The sequence below is a fragment of the Xiphophorus couchianus genome, chromosome 6 (genome assembly GCF_001444195.1).
Source record: "Xiphophorus couchianus chromosome 6, X_couchianus-1.0, whole genome shotgun sequence".
NCBI classification, from domain to species: Eukaryota; Metazoa; Chordata; class Actinopteri; order Cyprinodontiformes; family Poeciliidae; genus Xiphophorus; species Xiphophorus couchianus.
In genome coordinates, this window is record NC_040233.1 from 174,975 (window position 1) to 195,194 (window position 20,220).

The 20,220-nt window shown below is 38.9% G+C and overlaps 1 protein-coding gene and 1 long non-coding RNA gene across 5 annotated transcripts in view; one reads left to right on the forward strand and one right to left on the reverse strand.

Annotated features, from left to right (window-relative positions):
• agla (amylo-alpha-1, 6-glucosidase, 4-alpha-glucanotransferase a) overlaps positions 1 to 20,220 on the reverse strand; it is a 140,815-nt gene that overhangs the window by 75,440 nt on the left and 45,155 nt on the right. For all 4 annotated transcript variants that reach the window (XM_028019989.1, XM_028019988.1, XM_028019990.1 and 1 more), the window contains one exon: positions 1,483 to 1,664. In XM_028019989.1, the coding sequence (XP_027875790.1) occupies positions 1,483 to 1,664 (182 nt within the window). The remainder of the gene's footprint in view (positions 1 to 1,482; positions 1,665 to 20,220) is intronic.
• Positions 12,166 to 13,200, forward strand: LOC114146166 (uncharacterized). The gene is made up of 2 exons (XR_003595856.1): positions 12,166 to 12,787; positions 12,868 to 13,200. It is a non-coding gene; the product is annotated as an uncharacterized LOC114146166 (long non-coding RNA).

Below are 20,220 nucleotides of genomic sequence, written 5' to 3' on the forward strand. Positions count from 1 at the left end.
CTGTGACTTTTGTGAAACTGTGAAGCTTGGACTTCAGTTCACATTACCTCCAGCAACAGGTGTAAATGACCTTACTAGTATTTTGTGTTTCCTCATGTGAATGAGGAGTATTTGTTGACATGACAGTCGAGGCTTTTATTTTGAAAGGGCTTGGAACGGAAAGGTGTCAAACTGTAGACTGCTTGGTCTCTCTCTCTACAATAAAGAGAGAGAGAGCGCCCCCACGGGTCGGAGCAAAAGGGAGATAATTAATGAATAGTTCAAATTAAGGTGTAGACAATCAGTTAATTGGTGCTTGGTTGATGAGGGAACAAGGTGAGTGTTTTGTTGTGTAAATGTATGTTTAGTTTTCCTGCGGAACGTGTAGTTCGCTATTGAGTGTGACGGTTATGTTTTGCCATTAGATGGTGCTAATATTCTTTGGTCAACAGTTGAAATACGTTGTCTTTTATTTCATGACACAGGGATGTTAGAGTTTAATAAATAAGTGTATTGTAAAACATAATTATAGCATAAGAAATTACATAAGGTATGTTATTCATATGTTAAGGTAAAAGATTCATATGTTAAGGTAAAAGGTTAGAACAACACTGTTTGAGTTACTAATGGTATTTTATTTGTATATTTTGTAGCTCTTACGGTGTGTTCACATACAAAGGCTGTACAATAAAGGACTGTGAACCATCAGTTTGAGAGACCATCCTTTCAACCGGGACGCTACAACAGGATCTAACAGTTCAGCTGTTAGATTAGTTCATGAGCTCTATCCAGTTATGAATGTGGGTTAATCTCTCCATCAAAAATTACTACAATCACATCATTGCTATGAAGGCAATGATGTGATGACAGAAAATCATTACAGTTTTACATCTCTGTGACCTGGGGAATTAAGTGTTTCAAAGATTTCTTTCTTTTCTATTAAGCTACCTAAGAGGTTCCTGTTGGGTTAAATTTTCTAAATATGACTAAGTTTAATAATGTGAGCAACATTCAGTCAGTATTTAATACAACATATTTTTTTGTAAATATAATTATTCAATTCTTTTTAAAAATGTAATTCATTTCAAAAATAGTACTTCATGTTATAGATTAAAAAGAAAACAAATTATTAAGAAAATGGCCACTTATTAATTGTTAGTTTTAGTTAGGATGGTGCTTTCAAAAAGATGGGGAAATTTGTTTATAAGGGAGAATAATGAGAATCTCCACTAAAGAGGTAATATTCTAGGAGTACTGGGTTGCTATAGAAATCATGAGCCATGTGTATTTAACATAGGCAAATCTTTAATTTAAATTGGAATTTTTTTTCTCCACTGAATAAACTGACTTAAATAAAAGTTTGATTTAATTTCTAAATATACTAGTGTGAAATTATGCCACTTGAATGCAAAATTCTGTTTCATTTAAGGATTTTTACACAATTTTATCATGGTTTCCAATAAATTTGTCTGTCTAAATATACAAGGTGTATTCTGCACTCACATTTAGGTGGCACTCGTTGGTAATGTCAGAAGGAAGTCCCTTCTCTTTGTAGCGTCCATCTGCTACCCTAGTGGTTAAATGCCAGATAGCTCTGTCCAAGACCCAGGCAGGACGCAGATGAGGAGAGTTCATCAGGTTGTAGCCACACTCTGGATGTTCCTTTATCCACACACTGTTTGCAGCTAAACACAAGCAGATAGGCTGGATTATTGACAGGAATTGGTTGATCATAAAACAAATTTTCAGATATTAAGATTATGAATTATTAATATTTTTACTTTTCAAACTTTGTGCTTGGGGATGGCGATAAAACTATTCAACTAAAATTGCAAAAAGTAAAATAAAAAAGAATCAGTAGCAAAGAACAAGTAATTGTTGAGTGTCTCACTGAACTGTGATTATTACAGACTTTGTAAAGTTCCAGTGGAATTTTGAAAGACAGTAAATCAACCTCTATATTTAACCTTTCAGGCTGTCTCATTTCACGTTGATCTATTCTTGGAGTAAAAGGAAGTAGCAGTGAGAAGGTTAGAGAGCGATTCAGTAGGCACACGTACAGTGCTAATTTAGGACAGCACAATAAGTACATAGATGCAGAGGTTGCTACACACTTACTGCTGAAACATAAAGGACCCAAAAAGAAACTAAGGAGCCAGGGACATTAGAACAAGGGATAATTCTGCAACGGGCATCAGAAAAACAAGGGAAACTAACAATACTGACTTGAGCTACTTGGTCATTTGCAGTAGACAGTTTAACAAGAGGGAAATTTCTAACAAAACTTCCTTTTAGATTTAGGTTACTTTATGTAACCTAAACCTAAGGTATACATACAGCTTAGCCAGTCCCTCCAACCATCCATTTTCTTCTGCTTAATCCAGGGTCGGGTCTTGGGGTAGCAGCTCACAGAGGGGAGACTCAGACTACCCTCTCCCCAGCCATTTAGGCCTGCTCCTCCAGGGGAATGTCAAGGTATTTCCAGGCCAGCTGAGAAACCTAGTCCCTCCAGTGTGACCTGGGTCTTCCTCTGGGTCTGCCCCTTGTGGGACGAGCCTGGACCACCTCACTAGGGGGGCATCCTAACCAGATGCCTGAGGCACCTCAACTGATTCCTCTCGACATGGAGAAGCAGCGGCTCTACTCCGAGTCCTTCCTGGATGACTAAGCTTCTCACCCTATCTCTAAGAGAAATCCCAGACACCCAGAAGAGGAGTCTTGTTTTGGCAGACTGTATCTATTATCTTGTACTTTATTGTCTAATATGCAGTTTAATTCCCCTGCAATAATACACACACGGACAAAATAGTTGGTACCCCTCAGTTAATGAAAGAAAAACCCAAAATGATCACAGAAATAACCTGAATCTGACAAAGGTAATAACAAATAAATATTCTATGAAAGTGAACAAGTGAAAGTCAAACATTGCTTTTCAAATGTGCTTCAGCACAATTATTTAAAGACATAAACTCATGAAACAGGCCTGGACAAAAAGGATGGTACCCCTGAAAATAATGTGACCAAAGGGACATGTTAAATCAAAGAGTGCCGACTAATTAGCATCATAGGTGTCTACATTCTTGTAATCAGTTAGTGGGCCTATATAAAGGGCTACAAGTAACCACTGTGCTGTTTGATGACATGATCGCACTATCCAACATTAAGTCCACTTTGTTTGAACCAAAGTGGACTTAATGGGAGATGACAAAGGAGTACACCATTGTTGAAAACAAATCCATGGGACTGTGGGACATCACTAGCTGTAACTGACTTAATAGAAGAAATTACCAATACAACAACTGTAAGAAATTAGCTTTAGGGGTATTCACAGATCTAAAGACAGCTTTTGATACAGTAAATCATAATATTTTAATTAAAAAATTAGAACGTTATGGAATTCGGGGAGTAGTTTTGAACTGGATGAGGAGCTATTTAAAAAGCAGAAAACAATTTGTGAAGATGGGAGATATTGACTTTGACTGGAGATTGTGAACGGGGTACCTCAAGGGTCAGTACCGGGACCAGTTTTATTTAATTTGTATATAAACGACATAAGCAAAGTGTCTAATGTATTAAACTTTGTGTTATTTGCTAACAACATTCTAGTCTGGTGAAAACATACAGCAATTTATTTCCATAGTCGCATCAGAAATCAGTAAATTAAAGAAATGGTTTGACAATAATAAATGATCACTAAATTTGGACAAGATTAAATTCATGTTTTGTGGAAACTGTTCCAAATTGCTCTAATTCAAGTTCAGATAGATGGTGTAACTCTAGAAAGGGTATACATTAATTTTCTCAATGTAATAATACATGACAAAATTAGTTGGTAACCTCATATTAAACATTTACAGAATAAAATAAATAGAAGCCTATCAGTCCAGGCTAAAGCTAGACATATTCTAAATAATAAATCACTTTATATTTTACATAACTCTCTGATTTTGCCATATTTAACATATTGTTTAGAAGTGTGGGGAATTAATTACAAAAGCTCTTTACAACCACTGAGTATTGTACAGAAACAAGCCATTACAATCATCCATAATGTCAGTTTTTGTGAGCACACAAACCCATTATTCTTAAAATTAGGGATGCTCTGATCAGGTTTATTGCAGCCGATTCCAATCACCCATGAGGGCCAATCACTGCCGATCACTGATGATAACCGATCACTACCGAGCACTTGGATTTCCTGCTAATTTTTTGCTTTAGGTATAAATGCTACAATGTGATCTGGCAAAATGGAAAAATGATCTGGCAATAAATTCACTTAATTTAGACATAAAACATGCCAAATACTTGCAGGCAAAATACAGCAGCTATTCATTCAAAAAGACAACTGAAAAACCTGCAATAAGTAAAACAATATTTAACAGTAAGGTTCCCAGTACCTTAAATTATACATGAGTCGAATAAATCTCACAACACTGCCTATATCAAATAATGTCAAGTAAAAAAGGAAACCTTCATTCAAAGTCAAATGCAGTTTGCATCAAAATAAACAATACTGTGTTACTGAATCAAAAACTTGCTGAGAACATGGTATTGTTTTGTGCTGGCTCTGATCTTTTGACTGAGCAGAGTAATTCTGCAGAACACATGGAGGAAGCAGAGGAGCTCCATTTTTTTCCCCAGAGATTATGTGTCTTATGTTAGGACATAGCGAAAGGTTTAATACATATGTAAAATACTTAGTCTGTTTAAGTTACATGCTGCAGCTTTTAGCAGACTTTCGGTGTGACAGTACACGGGTGGAGCAGAAAGCAGCGTCTGTGAAATATTACTACCAGTAGCGAGTAGCGGCAGTGTTCTGTCAGATCAATAATGCTCTGAAAGTGAATGGGGAAGTTTGCATGTTCATCATATGCTGTCAGAATAGCATACATGCAGTAATACATGCTAATCGCTAAGTGGGGATGTCATACAGCTGTTAATAACAAAGTGTATGACCATCTAACTTCTACGTCATAATTAAATAAAACCATATGGTAATGACAAGGTATGGCATGACAGATAGGAATCAGTTCATACGCTGTTATTGTCAGCCAGAACTACAAACCACTGAGGCCGCTGGGCCGAGGCACAGGCACACACACAGCAGAGCCAGCTCCTGTGTGACTTTCAGGCTCGAGGGAGGGCATCCAGTCTCTCAAAATAAAATAATGGAGGGGCCCAAGTTTTATAAAATTTTTGGATCGAATCTCTAACAAAATTTGATCTTCTCTAACCTAAGGAACAGGGTCAGATCTTTCAACCAAAGAGAAACCTTGGGTGCGTGTTCTGATTTCCACGCTAATAGTATTCTTCTTTGGGGAAGGAGAGTTGAAAAAGCCAGTACATTTTTATAATCATGTGTTAATGATATACCCTCCCCTGAAACTTCAAATATTGCCAATTCAGCACTGGGTTGGATACCTATTTCAAAAGCTTCAGATAGGATCTGAAAAATTATAGACCAGAAGTTGCACAGTTTGTTACAGGACCAGAACATGTGAGTTAGATTTACCTTAGCTATATGGCAACGAGCACAGGTTTCACTGACTTTAGAATAAATCATTGAGAGTCTGCCTCTACTGTAATGAACCCTATGAAGGACCTTAGTCCAAGTCGAGCGCATGATGTTGACCCCTTTACTCTATGTACTACGTGATTCCAAGTCTCATCAGAGATGTGTATTCCAAGTTCTTCTTACCTTTCTGCTCTGATCTCATTGAGCTTTACTGTACTGAGTGATGAGATGCCATTATAAATTTTGGAGATGAGACCTCTACATTGTGTAGGAGTGCGCAAAATGATGTCTATTCCTCCCCTTGGGGATAAATTGGGAAAGCAAGGACTACTGTTAAGAACAAAGTCACGAATCTGGAGATATCAAAATAGGGAGGAACCCTGTAAACTAAATTTAGAGGAAATAGCATCAAAGATAGCGAAAACAGCATCCATATAAAGGTCACTAAATTTACTCTCTCTGCCATTGGGCAAAGACAGGATCTAATATGGATGGCAGAAAACATGGTTATAACACATGGGACTGTAGAAAGTTTGGCATATTGAAGTGTTGTCTAAATTGTGACCTTTTTAGGGTGGAGATTACAACTGGGCATGAAGAATGTTGCGTAGGAGAGAGAGGAAGCTTTGAGATAACTAATGCAGGGAATGATAATGGCTTACATGCATTCAGTTCTAATTGGCACCAGTCAATATCTGGTTGTTGGAGCAAACAGACTACTTTTTGTAGGTTTGCTGCCCATACCCTTCTCTTCGTTGTCTCTGAAAAAAATGCCTATTGATTCTGGGATCAATAGATCTTGGCAAGATGTTCATTTTAATACATGCTACTTTGCCAGCTAGGGATAAATTTAGGACACTCCACTTCTGGAGGTCGCGTTTAAGATTATTAAGCAGAGGGGTGAAATTTTTTTTTCAAACAGAACAGAAAAAGAAAGTGTCACGTTGATTCCCAAATATTTGAATCCTGTTCTAGAGAGAGGGAAGGGCAAGTCAGTTTCAAGTCAGATTCAAAGTCAGTCCCTATATATCTGACAATGGCTTTGGGTGAAAAACAAAGAGGCACTTTATGGAGACTTAATGCCAGCCTTCTAAATGATACACAAATTAAAAAGAAAACATCGGAAGAAATATCAAGATACATTAATGAGAATGATAATGATGAAATCTCTCCACTTATCCTTTGGGATGCAGCTAAGGCTGTACTACGGGAAAAATTATAGCCATAGCATCAGCTAAAAAGAAACAAAGACTGCAAGAGTTGCAGGAAGGATTAAAAGACCTTGAAAATAGACATGCCCAAAATAAAAGCCAACAAACATTACAAGAGATTAGAAAGATAAGAAATGACATTAATGATTTGACTACCCAAGAAACAATAAAACAGATGCTTTTCACAAAACATAGGTATTATAGGACTTCCGGCCGGAACACTATAAAGATGGCTGCTCAGTAGATATACTCCCCAGACAACCGGAGAAATTACTGAAATACTCCCGTTCAGCTGAGTAATATTGCCTTGCGAAAGCCATTTAGAGGGGGTAAGACAACAACGAAGCCCCAACAACAATAAAATTAGAAGAGGGAGGACGAAAAACTTCATGAACAGCTAACGTATCGTAGCTTTAAGCTAATAGGACGGAATGGCTAGCCTAGAAATTTTATTAGAAGAACTGAGAGGGTTCCGCCAGAAAACCAACCAAAACTCTCGACTATTAAAGAGGAAATACGAAAAGCAAACACAAGGATAAGTGAAGTAGAGGAGCGGTTGGAGAAGATGGAGGAACGAACTCAAAACACAGAGCAGTGGTAGCAGAGTTGCTAAAGCTACACATGAGTCTGGAAGATAAGCTGGTAGACGTGGAGAGCCGTTCCAGGAGAGAGAATATCAGGATCTATGGTGTTCCAGAGGGGGCTGAAAAGGACTGTGAATCCGTGGTTGCATTTGTGGAAACTTTACTTAAAGAGGGGCTCGGTCTGGAGGACAGCGGGCCAGACATGCAGATTGAGCGAGCACATCGGGGGCTGGGACCACAGCCACCGGGAGGGAGCGCCGCCACGGCCCATTGTTGTGAAATTTCTGAGTTTCAAATATAAAGAGCTGTTGCAGTGCAAGGGATTTGTCTGGTGTGAAAAACAAATAAATCTGGATCATGATTATGCAACAGCCATCCTCAGAAAGCGTAGAGAGTACACCGAAGTTCGGAGGGTCCTGAAAGAGAACGGGGTTCTGTTTCAGACACTCTTCCCTGCGAGGCTGCGAGTGAAACATAAAGAAGTGTCCAGAACCTACAACACCATTGAGGAAACCACCGAGGACATGGCTAAAAGGGGCTACAAAGTTAAAGTCATCAGATCTCCAGCTTCTCTGAAGGAGCAGATTGAGCGGCTGTCCTGGAGCAGAAAGGAGGGGAGGAAACAGAAAGGCTCCTCCGGTTCTACAAGAGGAGAAAATTACAAAGAGAGGCTCCGGGCTTTCAGAAGAACATCTCCACCTGTGACCTGAGAACTGAAGGATACATCATTTTCCCTCCCTGGTTTTTCCTCTCAGAGATAAGTGTATAAAGGGCTGTTTTAAGAATGATGGGATTTTAAAAAAAGGTTTGTTTGGGGTTCTCTCTTATTTGGGCTGCTGCCACCTGTAAGGGCCCTCCTTAAAGATATGGGAGGTTTTTCCCTTCTGGGCTGCTTCCAAGAGGCCCAACAGGGTCTAGTCAACAGACCCCTGCTTTGGATGCTGAACATGTTCTGTTTTTTCATGGTTCCTGTTTACATGTTTGCTTCTGGTTCACCTGTTTACATTCTGTTTATACTAGTTCTAGTGAGTGGTGGGGGATCTTCAGGGTCATCTGTGACATGGCAGAGAAAATTACACAAATGGGGAGGACACAGTTAAAGGTGGTTTCTTTCAATATAAATGGCATAAATAATCCAATTAAGAGATGGAGAGTTTTATCTAAACTCAGAAAAGAGAAAGTTCAAATAGCGATGCTGCAGGAATCCCATCTAGATGACTCTGAACATGCCAAACTGAACAAGATGGGGTTTAAATCTGTCTATTTTTCTTCCCACAACTCCGGGAAGCGAAGAGGGGTTGCGATTTTAATATCTAGCTCCTTGTATTATGAACATGTTGCAGAAAATAAAGACAGGGAGGGTCGTTATATTTTAATTACAGAAATAATAGATGGCATCATGATAAGTCTTGTTAGTGTCTATGCCCCACCTGGTAGGGACTGGTCATTTTACAAGAAAATACTGGAATTAGCAGCAACCAAAAGTCAGGGTGTAATGATATGTGCTGGGGACTTTAATATTAGGTTAAACCCAAATCTGAACTCATCAAATGTGAAAACAAACTCGAAAAATATTAGTAAAAGACTGAAAAATATGATGGACGAGCTGGGATTAGTGGATGTATGGAGGGATAAGAATCCAACCAGTCGTGACTACACACGTTATTTCTCTTCTCACAATGTATATTCCCGAATAGATTATTTCTTCATGTTTAAAAAAGATGTGAAGATTAGAAAATTGGGAGATCGGATATAGTCCAATTTCAGACCACAGCCCAATCTATATCTCCCTTCAGCTAGCTGAAAAAAGCAGATCCACGCTCTGGAGGCTAAATACAAACTTATTAAATAGTACAATCTTTAAGGAGAATATGAAAATTGAAATCAAAAGATATTTGGAAGAGAATGATAATAAAGAGGTGGGTCCGGCAATACTTTGGGATGTTCTAAAGGCAGTAGTCAGGGGAAAAATAATAGCCATTTCCTCCAATGAAAAGAGAATTAGACAACAAAAACAAACTCAATTGGAAGTGGAACTAAAAAAACTTCAGAAAGAGCACTCCAAAACGTTCAAGAGGGCAACAAGAGCTAAAATTGAGATAATAAAAAAAGAACTGAATAATTTAAACATGCAAGAAATACAAAAGAAACTTATCTTTACTAAACAGAAATATTATGAAGCAGGGGTAAAATCTCTGAAGCTCCTAGCATTTAAATTACGAAAACAACGAGCTGATAGAACTATTCACAAAATACAGAATATATACACAAATAGGGTTGAAACAAACCTAGAAAAGATTCAAAAATGTTTAGAGATTTTTTCCAAACCCTATATTCCCAACCCAAATTGAACAATGAACAGCAAATAGATACATTCCTTTCCCAACTCTCTCTGCCCAACATTACAGGCGAGCAAAACGAACAATTAAGATCAGAGATAACTGAAGCAGAACTAAAATCAGTGATCAGAAAGTTGAAAGGGGGGAAATCTCCAGGAACGGATGGGTTTACTTCCGAGTGGTACAAAGAAATGCAAGATCAGTTAGTCCCTGTTTTACTAAGAGTTTTTAACAATGTAATGGAAAAGAAAATAATCTCTCCCTCATGGAGAGATGCAATTATTTCGCTAATTCCTAAGGAGGGAAAGGATAAGTTGGAATGCGGAAACTACAGGCCAATAAGTGTGCTAAATATTGATTATAAATTATTTACTGCCTTAATCGCACAGAGAATGGAAAATATCTTGCCAGTGATAATCCATAAGGACCAAACAGAGACAGACACAGGATAACAAAAGAAAAACCTTGCATATTCTAAATCATGTAGTTCAACAAAAAATAGAGACTCTTGTACTGAGTCTGGATGCGGAGAAGGCTTTTGACTCGGTCAGATGGTCTTTTCTTTACAAAATTATGTCCAGGTTCGGGTTCCACCAGACCATAATAGACGTCATTGCAGCTTTATACAATAAACCATCGGCTTGGATAAAAATTAATGGAGACCTATCTCATCCCTTTACTTTGGAAAGGGGTACAAGGCAGAAATGCTGTGTTTCGCCGCTCCTCTTCGCCCTTTTCATAGAGCCGTTAAGTCAGTGGATAAGACAGAGGACAGACATAGCTGGAGTTCACATGACATCTGGGGAACAAAAGTTGTCATTGTTCGCGGACGATTTATTGTTAACCATAACAAACCCAGTTCAAACTCGACCTGTACTTATGGAGGCGATTGAGGTATATGGTTCGCTCTCTGGTTACAAGATAAACATTACCAAGACTCAGGTTTTAACGATAAACTATAACCCACAGAACAATATTAGGAGCCTGTGCAATTGGAACTGGGAAGCAGAATCCATAAAATATTTAGGGGTCACATTGCCCAAGGATTTTTCCAGGATTTTTTATGTCAGCTATGGGCCCCTAATTTCAAATCTGAAATCTGACATACAGAGGTGGAATCTGATCCCTTTCTCAAATTTACACACCAGAGTGGAGTCGGTCACAATGAACATTCTCCCGCGCTTCCTATATCTATTTCAATGTTTACCTATCGTGATATCAGAAAGGCGTTTCATAGAGTGGGAAAGATTAATATCTCAATATATTTGGCAGGGGAAAAGGCAAGGGTTAGGTATAAAACGCTGCAGTTAAAGAAAGAGAAAGGTGGACTGGGTCTTCCCAATCTACAGATTTATTACCTTGCAGCTCAGTTAAGACCAGTGTTCTGTCTATGCTCTCCATCCTACGATGCAAGGTGGAAAGATTTGGAAAAAACAACAGTGGAAGGAATACCTTTAATATCAGTGCCAATGGACAAGGATTTGCAAGAGGGGCTGAGTATACCACATGAGTCAATGCTACACACAATGCTGGATTCTTGGAGAAAGGTACTTAAAATTTGTGGATTGGGTAACCAAATAAAAATACTCAAGACGGTGTGCCTTTGATTCAGCTTTTAAAATGAACAAGATTGACAGAAGATTTAGAGGATGGATCCAAAAAGGATTAACCACCCAGAAGGGGGTGTTTCAGAGTTTTGAGAAGCTTCAGAGATCTAATGGGCTGGAGAGGAACGACTTCTTTAGATATCTACAGGTTAGGGCCTATTTCAATCAAAATACACGTGACAATTGGGAAACATCCAAACCTGGATTTTTTAAGGTGTTTTTGTCTTTGTTGAAGTCAGGTTCATGCAAGAAACTTGTTTCCTTGCTGTACAATGGTTTAGCACATTTTGGGTCTCTATATCTCAATATGAGGAATGCCTAACTTAGCTTAACCTGATTGAGCCATCTCTGCCACTTGGTTGAGGTACGATATGCTAAAGAAATCCACTAGAGGGGACTGTTTCTTTAAATAGTATTCTTCTTCTTCCCCTCGCCAACCAGGAAATCAGAAACACAAAAATCTGTCAGAAAGACTGGTTGTGGTAAAACCTTGAAAGGTAGGAATAGTTTTCTGGCATATGATAGTGTTATAGACCTTACTAAACAGAATTATGTTACTTGATACCACCTAAAAAGCTAAATTAAAGGTCTAATAATTTTTTTAAATACGCTTGACCAAACGGTTTATTTGTCACTTTATGTTAAATGTTGCAAATTAAGCTAATGTAATTAACATTTATTTTTTTGCTATAAAATCAAAAGTCATTTTCATCTATTGGTGTAAATATGAAACAATAAGTGTTATTACAGTGTTATACACTAAGAATGGTTATAACATTATCTTACAAAATACTTTTTGTGACTTTCTGAGTTGATATTAGCAAATATGGTAAAATTTTAGAATAAATGTGGGGAAATCATAATTTTCACAACTACTAACTAATTTAAACTTTTCAACCACCACTAGATGGATGCTAAATCTGTCAGGGATCGGGGTGTTTGGGGTTTCCTTGTTGCGTCTAGGTGTGTCCACCAGGAGGCATCAAGACTCTTTGTTTTACCTGGGAGAGCCTGTTGCGGCTCAGCTCACCTGAACCCAATTACCTCATCCTACCGGGAGTACAAGAGAAGATGACCGCCAGAACCTCTTCGCTTGAGTGTTAGCCAGTTATGGTACCCCTGAGCCTCCTAGAGAATTTTCCTTCTCTGAGCCTTCCTCGTAGTTCGTCCTGAGTAATTTGTTCGTTGTCTTTCCTGCCTTCAGGGTTTGTTTTTCTGTGACGCTCAAGATCCTCCACAGACGATCTCCCCTGGTGATTTCTGGAAACATCCTCCTCGCGACGCCGCGGGTCTTACCCGCTGGTTGCCCGAGTCCACTCTCACTTTCTCCGTCGATCGCTAGTGGTCCTGGACTCCCTCCCCGCTGGTGGTCTTCGCTCTTCGGTCTCCTGGTGTTCCCGCTCTTACCTGTCCGTCCTCCCCCACGTCTGCCCACCTCCGTGCAGATCCACTACAGCTGTAGCCTCTGCTTCCTGGAACACGGACTGTCAGCCTACGTAAGCCCCGACTCCTCAGCCGAACCCCTTCCCTGGATTGGCCGTCTGCCTCACAAGTAAGATTAGCCCGGCTCCGTTGATCACTTCCTTTTCCCATTTTTCCCTGAACTCATCATCTCCTTTGACTGTCTCGTAGTGAGCCGACTGTTCCGTGAGTCCATCCTGAGGTGTTCCTCCCCTCTATTCCTCATCATCCACCCCTGTTATAATAAACATCTTTAACTGATTCTATGACCTCCTGTAGTGTTCTGCATGTGGGCTAAGACAATTAACTCCACCATGACAAAATCCTTCTATGGTGCGAGGCCACACACTCTTCTCGCCCTTGTACCAGAAAATCCTCAAGAATCTGATGGTGATCTGAGCGATGATGACCAAGTAGAAGATCCTGATTATCAGCCCACACAAGCAGATAATACTGGAGACAGCTCTTTTGAATCCCTGGATGAAGAGGAGGCTCCCTCAAAAAGCAGATCTTCTACACAGCCACCTCGTAAAAAGAGCAGGAAAGGGAAACACACACTAAAAACTGTTCCCTTGAAGAAGCCAAATGACAACGCTGACCCAAGTTACACCCCAAGCCCCAATAAAAACACAAGAATAATCTGGAAGCAGGAAGACATTGATGAGTTCCAGGTTCTTAATTCAAGATTTGAACCCCCTGAAGCTGTGCCCTCACCCTTCCAGTATTTCAAAATGCTCTTCACTGATGAGATGATTGAACATATCGCACATCACACCAATTTGTACTCTGCTCAAGAGTTGGGGGATCCAATCAAGACTAGCCCTGAAGAGATAGAGCATTTCCTAGCGATCCTTCTTTTTATGGGTGTTTTCGATTTCCTGTCACTGGAGGACTACTGACACCATGAATCACGCTTCGACCTGATCACTGACATCATGCCAAGGAGGAGATTCCAGCTGTTACGGCGATACATTCATTTCAATGATAATCAGCAGTGCAGTGAGAGTCGGGACAGATTTTACAAAATCCGTGCCCTTTTTGAAATGCTTCGTGAGCAGTGTCTCCTGATACCATCCACTCACAAGCACAGTGTCTATGAGGTCATGGTAGCATATAAAGGCACAAGATCTGGTACCCTCCGCCAGTACATCGCCAACAAGCCAGACAAGTGGGGTTTTAAATTATTCTGTCGAGCAAGTTCATCCGGCATCATCCACGACCTGCTGCTTTATCAAGGGGCATCCGCGTTCTTCAATGTTGCTCTCAGTGAAGAGTAGCAGGCCCTGCCTCTGGGAGCAAAAGTGGTGACAACGCTCTGCAAAACCATAAAAGAGCCCCAGATGTCTGTTGTCTTTTGTGAGAACTTCTTTACAAGTTTCAACTTGGTTCAGTACCTGCACACTGCCCTTGGTGTCAAGTGCATTGGCACCGTATGACCGAACCGCACTGGTGGAGCTCCAAAGACCTGATTAAAAGGGGGTGTGGGGCCTGTAACTTTAGGGCTGCTGAAGGGGTTCTTGCAGTGAAGTGGTTTGATAACAAATGTGTCAACTTGCTTAGTAATGCCTGTGGGATCATGCCCTTTTCAACAGTGAAACGCTGGAGCAAAGAGTCCCGCGCAAAGATCACCATCCCATGCCCATCACTCATCTCTGCCTAAAATGAGCATATGGGAGGAATCGATCTGTCTGACATGCTAGTACACCTGTACAAGACTCCGGCCAAGTCAAGGAGATGGTATCTTCCCCTGTTTGGATACATCCTGGACCTCTGCATTGCAAATTCCTGGCTACTCTACAAAAGGGACAGTGGCCTCCTGAGTGAGAAACCCATGTCTCTCAAACGGTTCCGCCTCGCAGTTGCCCACAGTTTGAACCAGTTCAGTAAGCCAGCATCCAAAGTTGGCCGACCATCTTCCAGCTCTCCACCACCAGAGAAGACAGGCTACATCCCAAGACCATCACGACCAAAACCACAAACAGATGTGCGCTACGACAACGTGGGACACTGGCCTCTTCACTGTGAAAAGCGAGGGAGATGCAATCTGTGTCCAAAGGGAGTGTCCAGGTGGAAATGTGAGAAATGCAATGTCTTCCTGTGTTTGAATGCAAACCAGGAATGCTTAAAGATATATCACCTGAGGTAAAGTGCATCTAATGCACAAAAAAAATGCTGTTTTGCAGACACATAGATGAGGTTGGAAATGTGATGTTTTATTATGTTTGGTAATGTTTTTCTGTGTTTGCCATGTTTTTTCAAAGTTTAAATGAAAACAAGTAACACTAGTTCAATCAATCCTCCAGATACGTGACACTTGTGTCCCAAAATACATGCTGTTGCACCAAAACAAAAAGGGTGTGCTGAGATATAAAAGCAGCAAATGTTTCTATTGTTCTGCAGTATTTTATTTTCCTTTTTGAATGTAAAAATGAATGTTTTGCACTGTTACCTATAATCAGAAGTGGATTGAATGTGAGAATTTTGTGCTGTTGCACTTTAATACAGATACAGTCAAGATGGGAAAATTAAAAATGCAATATTTCCTTGTTCGACGCAATGTTTTCCTTGGTTGAAATTAAAACTAGTGTTTTGTGGCATTTTGACAGAAATAAAATGTATCCAATATTTTTTGTTGTTTATTTCTTTATAAATTAACATTTTATTTTAATTTATCTACTGTACTTGGTATTTTTATTACTTAAACCATTAAGTGACATCTCCACTGTTTGGTAGAGATCAATATTTTGAAAACCACAGGGTCTGTTGAAAAAGAAAATATTGATTGTGTATATGAGCCGCCCTAGGGTAAAAGAAATGCAAAGAAAAAATGTTCACAGGTTTTTTTCTTGGTGTGGTTGTTAAAGGGTTAAATAAATAATAAAAAAAGAACACATAGGTATTATGGGAGCAGTGCAAAATTTTCTAAACTATTAGCCTGGAAACTTAGGAAACAACAAGCAAATAAGACCATTTTTAAAATTTGTGGCATTATAGTAATACAATAAAGACTAAAGAGGAAGACATACTATCCACCTTTGAATCATTTTACAAAAAAATATTTTCTAAAATAACAAGGGCTGAAGAAAAGGAAATTGATGTATTCATAGACACACTTGCTCTTCCACAAATGACCGAGGAGGAAAATAAACTTAGTGTTGAAATAACCAAAACCGAAATACAATATGCAATTAAGAATCTAAAGAATAACAAATTGCCAGGGAATGACGGTTTCAGCTCCAAATGGTCTAAAACTTTTAAAGAAGAACTCACTCCGCTACTTTTAAAAACTTTCAACTGGGCACTTAAAAAAGACACAGATTCCCCCAAGTTGGAAAGAAGCTATTATATCTCTTATACCTAAAGAGCAAAAGGATAGGTTAGAGGGCGGGTCATACAGACCAAACTCAATACTCAATGTGGATTATCACATCTCAATAATCTCTAAAAGAATGGAGAATATTATATCAAATCTGATAAATAATGATCAAACAAGATTCATTAACAAAAGTAAAATCCAGGATAATATTAGAAGTACTCTGCACATAATGAGTTATTTACAAAAACATAAAGAAAAGGCAATGATTATCAGTCTACTGTACAGTAGATGCTGAAAAGGCTTTTGACTCAGTTGACTGGTCCTACCTGTTTAAAGTGCTAAAGAAGTTTCAAACAAGTGACCAAATAATAAATAATACCAAGGAGCTTTATAATAATCCAACCTCTAAAATAAGGATAAACGATTACCTAACAGATTGACTTACACTGGGAAAAGAGTAAGGCAGGAGTGTGCTTGGTCTACCGTACTTTTTGCCCTGTATCTGGAACCACTTGCCCAACATATTAGAACAAACAAAAACAATCAGCGGTATTACAATTGATAGAAAAGAACACAAAATTGCATGCTATGCAGAAAATATCATTTTGTTTTTAGTGGACCCAGAAAACTCAATACCAGAACTGATGCACAGTCTAGAAACAATAGGCCCAATATCTTGCTACAAATTAAATAAACAGAAACTATTTCCTATCGGTGAGCACCCAAAGATTTTACAAAGAAATACCCTCGTAAATGGAACACCAAATCCTTTAGATACCTAGGAGTATTACTTCATAAAGATGTTTATGGACATAAACTATAGTCACCTTCATTCAGCTGTTAAAAATGACCTGGAAAAATGGAATCTCATTCCCCATTTAAGCTTAAAAGCAAGACTAGAAATCATAAAGATGAATGTAATTTCAAGATTCCTTTATCTCTTCCAAACTCTACCAATAACTATCCCAAACCATTATTTTATTGAATGGGACAAAGATATATCCAGACTCATATGGAAAGGAAGAGGCCTAGCATTTGTTACAAAACATTACAATTGTCAAAGGATAAAGTAGGTTGGGGACTCCCCAGTCTCAAAAACTATTTCATCTCTGCTCAAATTTTAACTCTACTTTGTTAGTGCGATCCAAATTATGAAGCAAACTGGAAGGATATAGAATGTAGTATGTTCTCAGATGTCCCATTGCAGGTGATAATAGACACTAAATGGCTTGATTTGATAGACGAACTGGAAAATAAGTGGGTTAAATCAATACTAACAAAATGGAGGGCAGTTGTAAAAAAAAACAAACTAAACCAAGAAATGAAGGTATTAAACTGGTTAGCATATGACAAGTTTTCTACCAAACAGCATCGACCCCAGATTCAAAACCTGGATAAAAAAAGGTATAAAAGTAATCTTCCAGATTGTGAAAGATAATAAAGTACAACGCTCCAACACATTACAAGAAAATTATAATTTGGAAAAAGAAGATTTTTATAGATATCTACTAGAGGTGTGCCGATTGATCGGCCACCGATCAAAATCAGCCAATTTCTGTGAAAAAGTGTATGATCGATGATCGCCGATCACGGCCTCTTATTGCTGATCACCAAAACCGATCACCTGTATCTCACTTCGCAACCTGCGTGTGCAGCTCATCTCCTCTTTCCTTCCCATTATGCAAGCGAGCGGCAACAAATCCTAAGCGATGTCACAGTGGAACTATAACGCTCTCAGAGTGAATGGGGACGTTTGCGTTTTGCGGCAGAAAATTACCTCTTGTGTGAAGCATGTCAAAATGAATCAACACAACTAATCTAATATGACATTTAAAAAACAAGAACTTGACGGAGTTTGGCTACATCGAGGCTCACTGCAGGAAAAAAGCGAACAGACAGCAGGTAAAGCAGGGGACAACTACTAACACTCACCTGTACTAGCATCACGGTCAGAAAACTAAACAAATAACCTGAAAAATAATTTAAATCAACAAGCTAGAGGTGCAAGACACTGGTTATGCTCACATTGTTGGACCGTTGCTACGCGCTACTGGTAGTAATATTTCATAGACGGAGCGCCGCTTCTGCTCCACCCCACTCTCACACCAAACGTCTGCAACATGCAAGTTAAACAGACAAAATATTTTGGATATGTATTAAAACTTTTGCTATGTCCTAACATAAGACAGATAATCTCTGAAAAAATAATCAATCTCTTCTGCCTCCTCCTGTGTTCTGCAGAATTACTCAGCTCAGTCAGAACCAACCAATAAGAACCAGGACAAAACAGCCATGTTCTCAGTAAGATTTAGTAACTCAGGATTGTTTATTTTGATGCAACCTGTTTTAACATTGAATGAATGTTTCCTTTCTTACTTCATATTATTTGACATAGGCAGTCTTATGAGATTTATTTGATTTATGTATAAATTAGGTTGTTGAGAGCCTTATTGTTAAATATTGTTTTACTGGGCGTGCTGTCGTGGCGTAGTGCGACCCACATTTGGAGGCCTTGAGTTGATTCCCGGACCCGGCGACATTTGCCACATGTCTCCCCTCCTCTCCTTCCCCCTTTCCTGTCAGCCTACTTTCATTTAAGGGACACTAGAGCCCACAAAAGACCCCCTGGAGGGGAGAAAAAAAAATTGTTTTACTGATTGCAGGCTTTTCAGTTGATCTTTTGACTGAATAGCTGCTGTATTGAGCCTGCAAGTATTTTGCATCTTTTATGTCTAAATGAGGTGAATTTATTGCCAGATAATTTTTATAGCCAATCCAGGTGATCAGCAGAGATTGGCCTCATGGGTGATCGGTATCGGAATCGGCAGCAAAAAACCTGAATGGAGCATCCCTAATATCTAAAAATAAGAGGTTATTACAACCAGGAAATCAAACAAAACACAGATCAATACAACCCAATGATTGAACTAATAATAAAATCTTATAAATCAAAACTGTCAGAAGGATTAATTTCGAAAATATACAAGATCATATCAAACTTTAATACCCTCTCAAAGCAGTATACAGTGAACCCTCGTTTTTCGCGGGACTTGCGTTCCAAAAAGAACCCGTGATAGGTGAAATCCGTGAAGTAGTTACCTTTATTTTTTACAATTATACAGCATAATTAAATACTCTACATTGAAATCAAAGAACAAAACCTGTTTTCAGGACCAAGCATTTGTTTTTTTAACAAATAGAACGCTTTCTTACAAATAACTACAGTAAAATAATCATTTTAATCATCAATACGAAGTACACTAGGACAAATTGTGACTCGCGTATTTCACTGTGCCTCTGACTGTGACGCTGCGGCCTGACTCCGCTCTCTAGTGTCTTTTTCTTCTGAAGAATGTGGTGCAGGTGTATTTTTTCGAGAAAAGAACATAGTTATCGGTAGTTGTTGTTGCTTTTTTTCCCTTCTGGGCAAAAATATTTGCCAAAATTTGCCAAGTTGCATTACGTATATTTAAAGACCGTAACGTTATTGGCACGTTACGGTATATAGAGAAGAAGCGCAGAGACTGTTTAGCCAATCAGGACGCAGAACACAACGCACTGTGAAAAAAAACTGCACAAAGAAGTCCACAAAGCAGCGAGGCCGTGAAAGGTGAACTGCGTTACAGCGAGGGTTCACCGTATAAAAAAAATGGGAAAAGGAATCGGGTCTTGCTATAACTAATGAAGAATGGGAACAAATATGTATATCACAATGGAGGTGCACAAAATCTCACATTTGGAAAGAATTTAGTTGGAAATGTATGTCTCATTATTTTATCACCCCACGTCAAAGCTCCCATTTCTCACATGGAAATTGTCAATGCTGGAGAAACTGTGGTTGTCAGAATGCACATCATTATCATATTTTCTGGGATTGTTATACTTTCCAAAGATATTGGGCCACTATAGATGTCGCATTTAACTAAATTTTTCAAATCAACATTCCATCAAATTTCAAAACCATGTTTTTAGGATGCAAACCCTCCAAAATGAAATCAATTGATGGATACCTGTGGAATATACATGTAGCAGCTGGAAAAAAGGCAATTACAAAAAAATGGATGGTACAGAAAGAACCTACTGCTAGAAAATGGGCTCAAATAGTGGCAGATATTTACAAAATGGAAAAAATAACCTTCACGGTTAATTTAAAAATAGATTTTTTTAAAATAATGGAATAAATGGGAAAAATATCTCAAACAGTATAT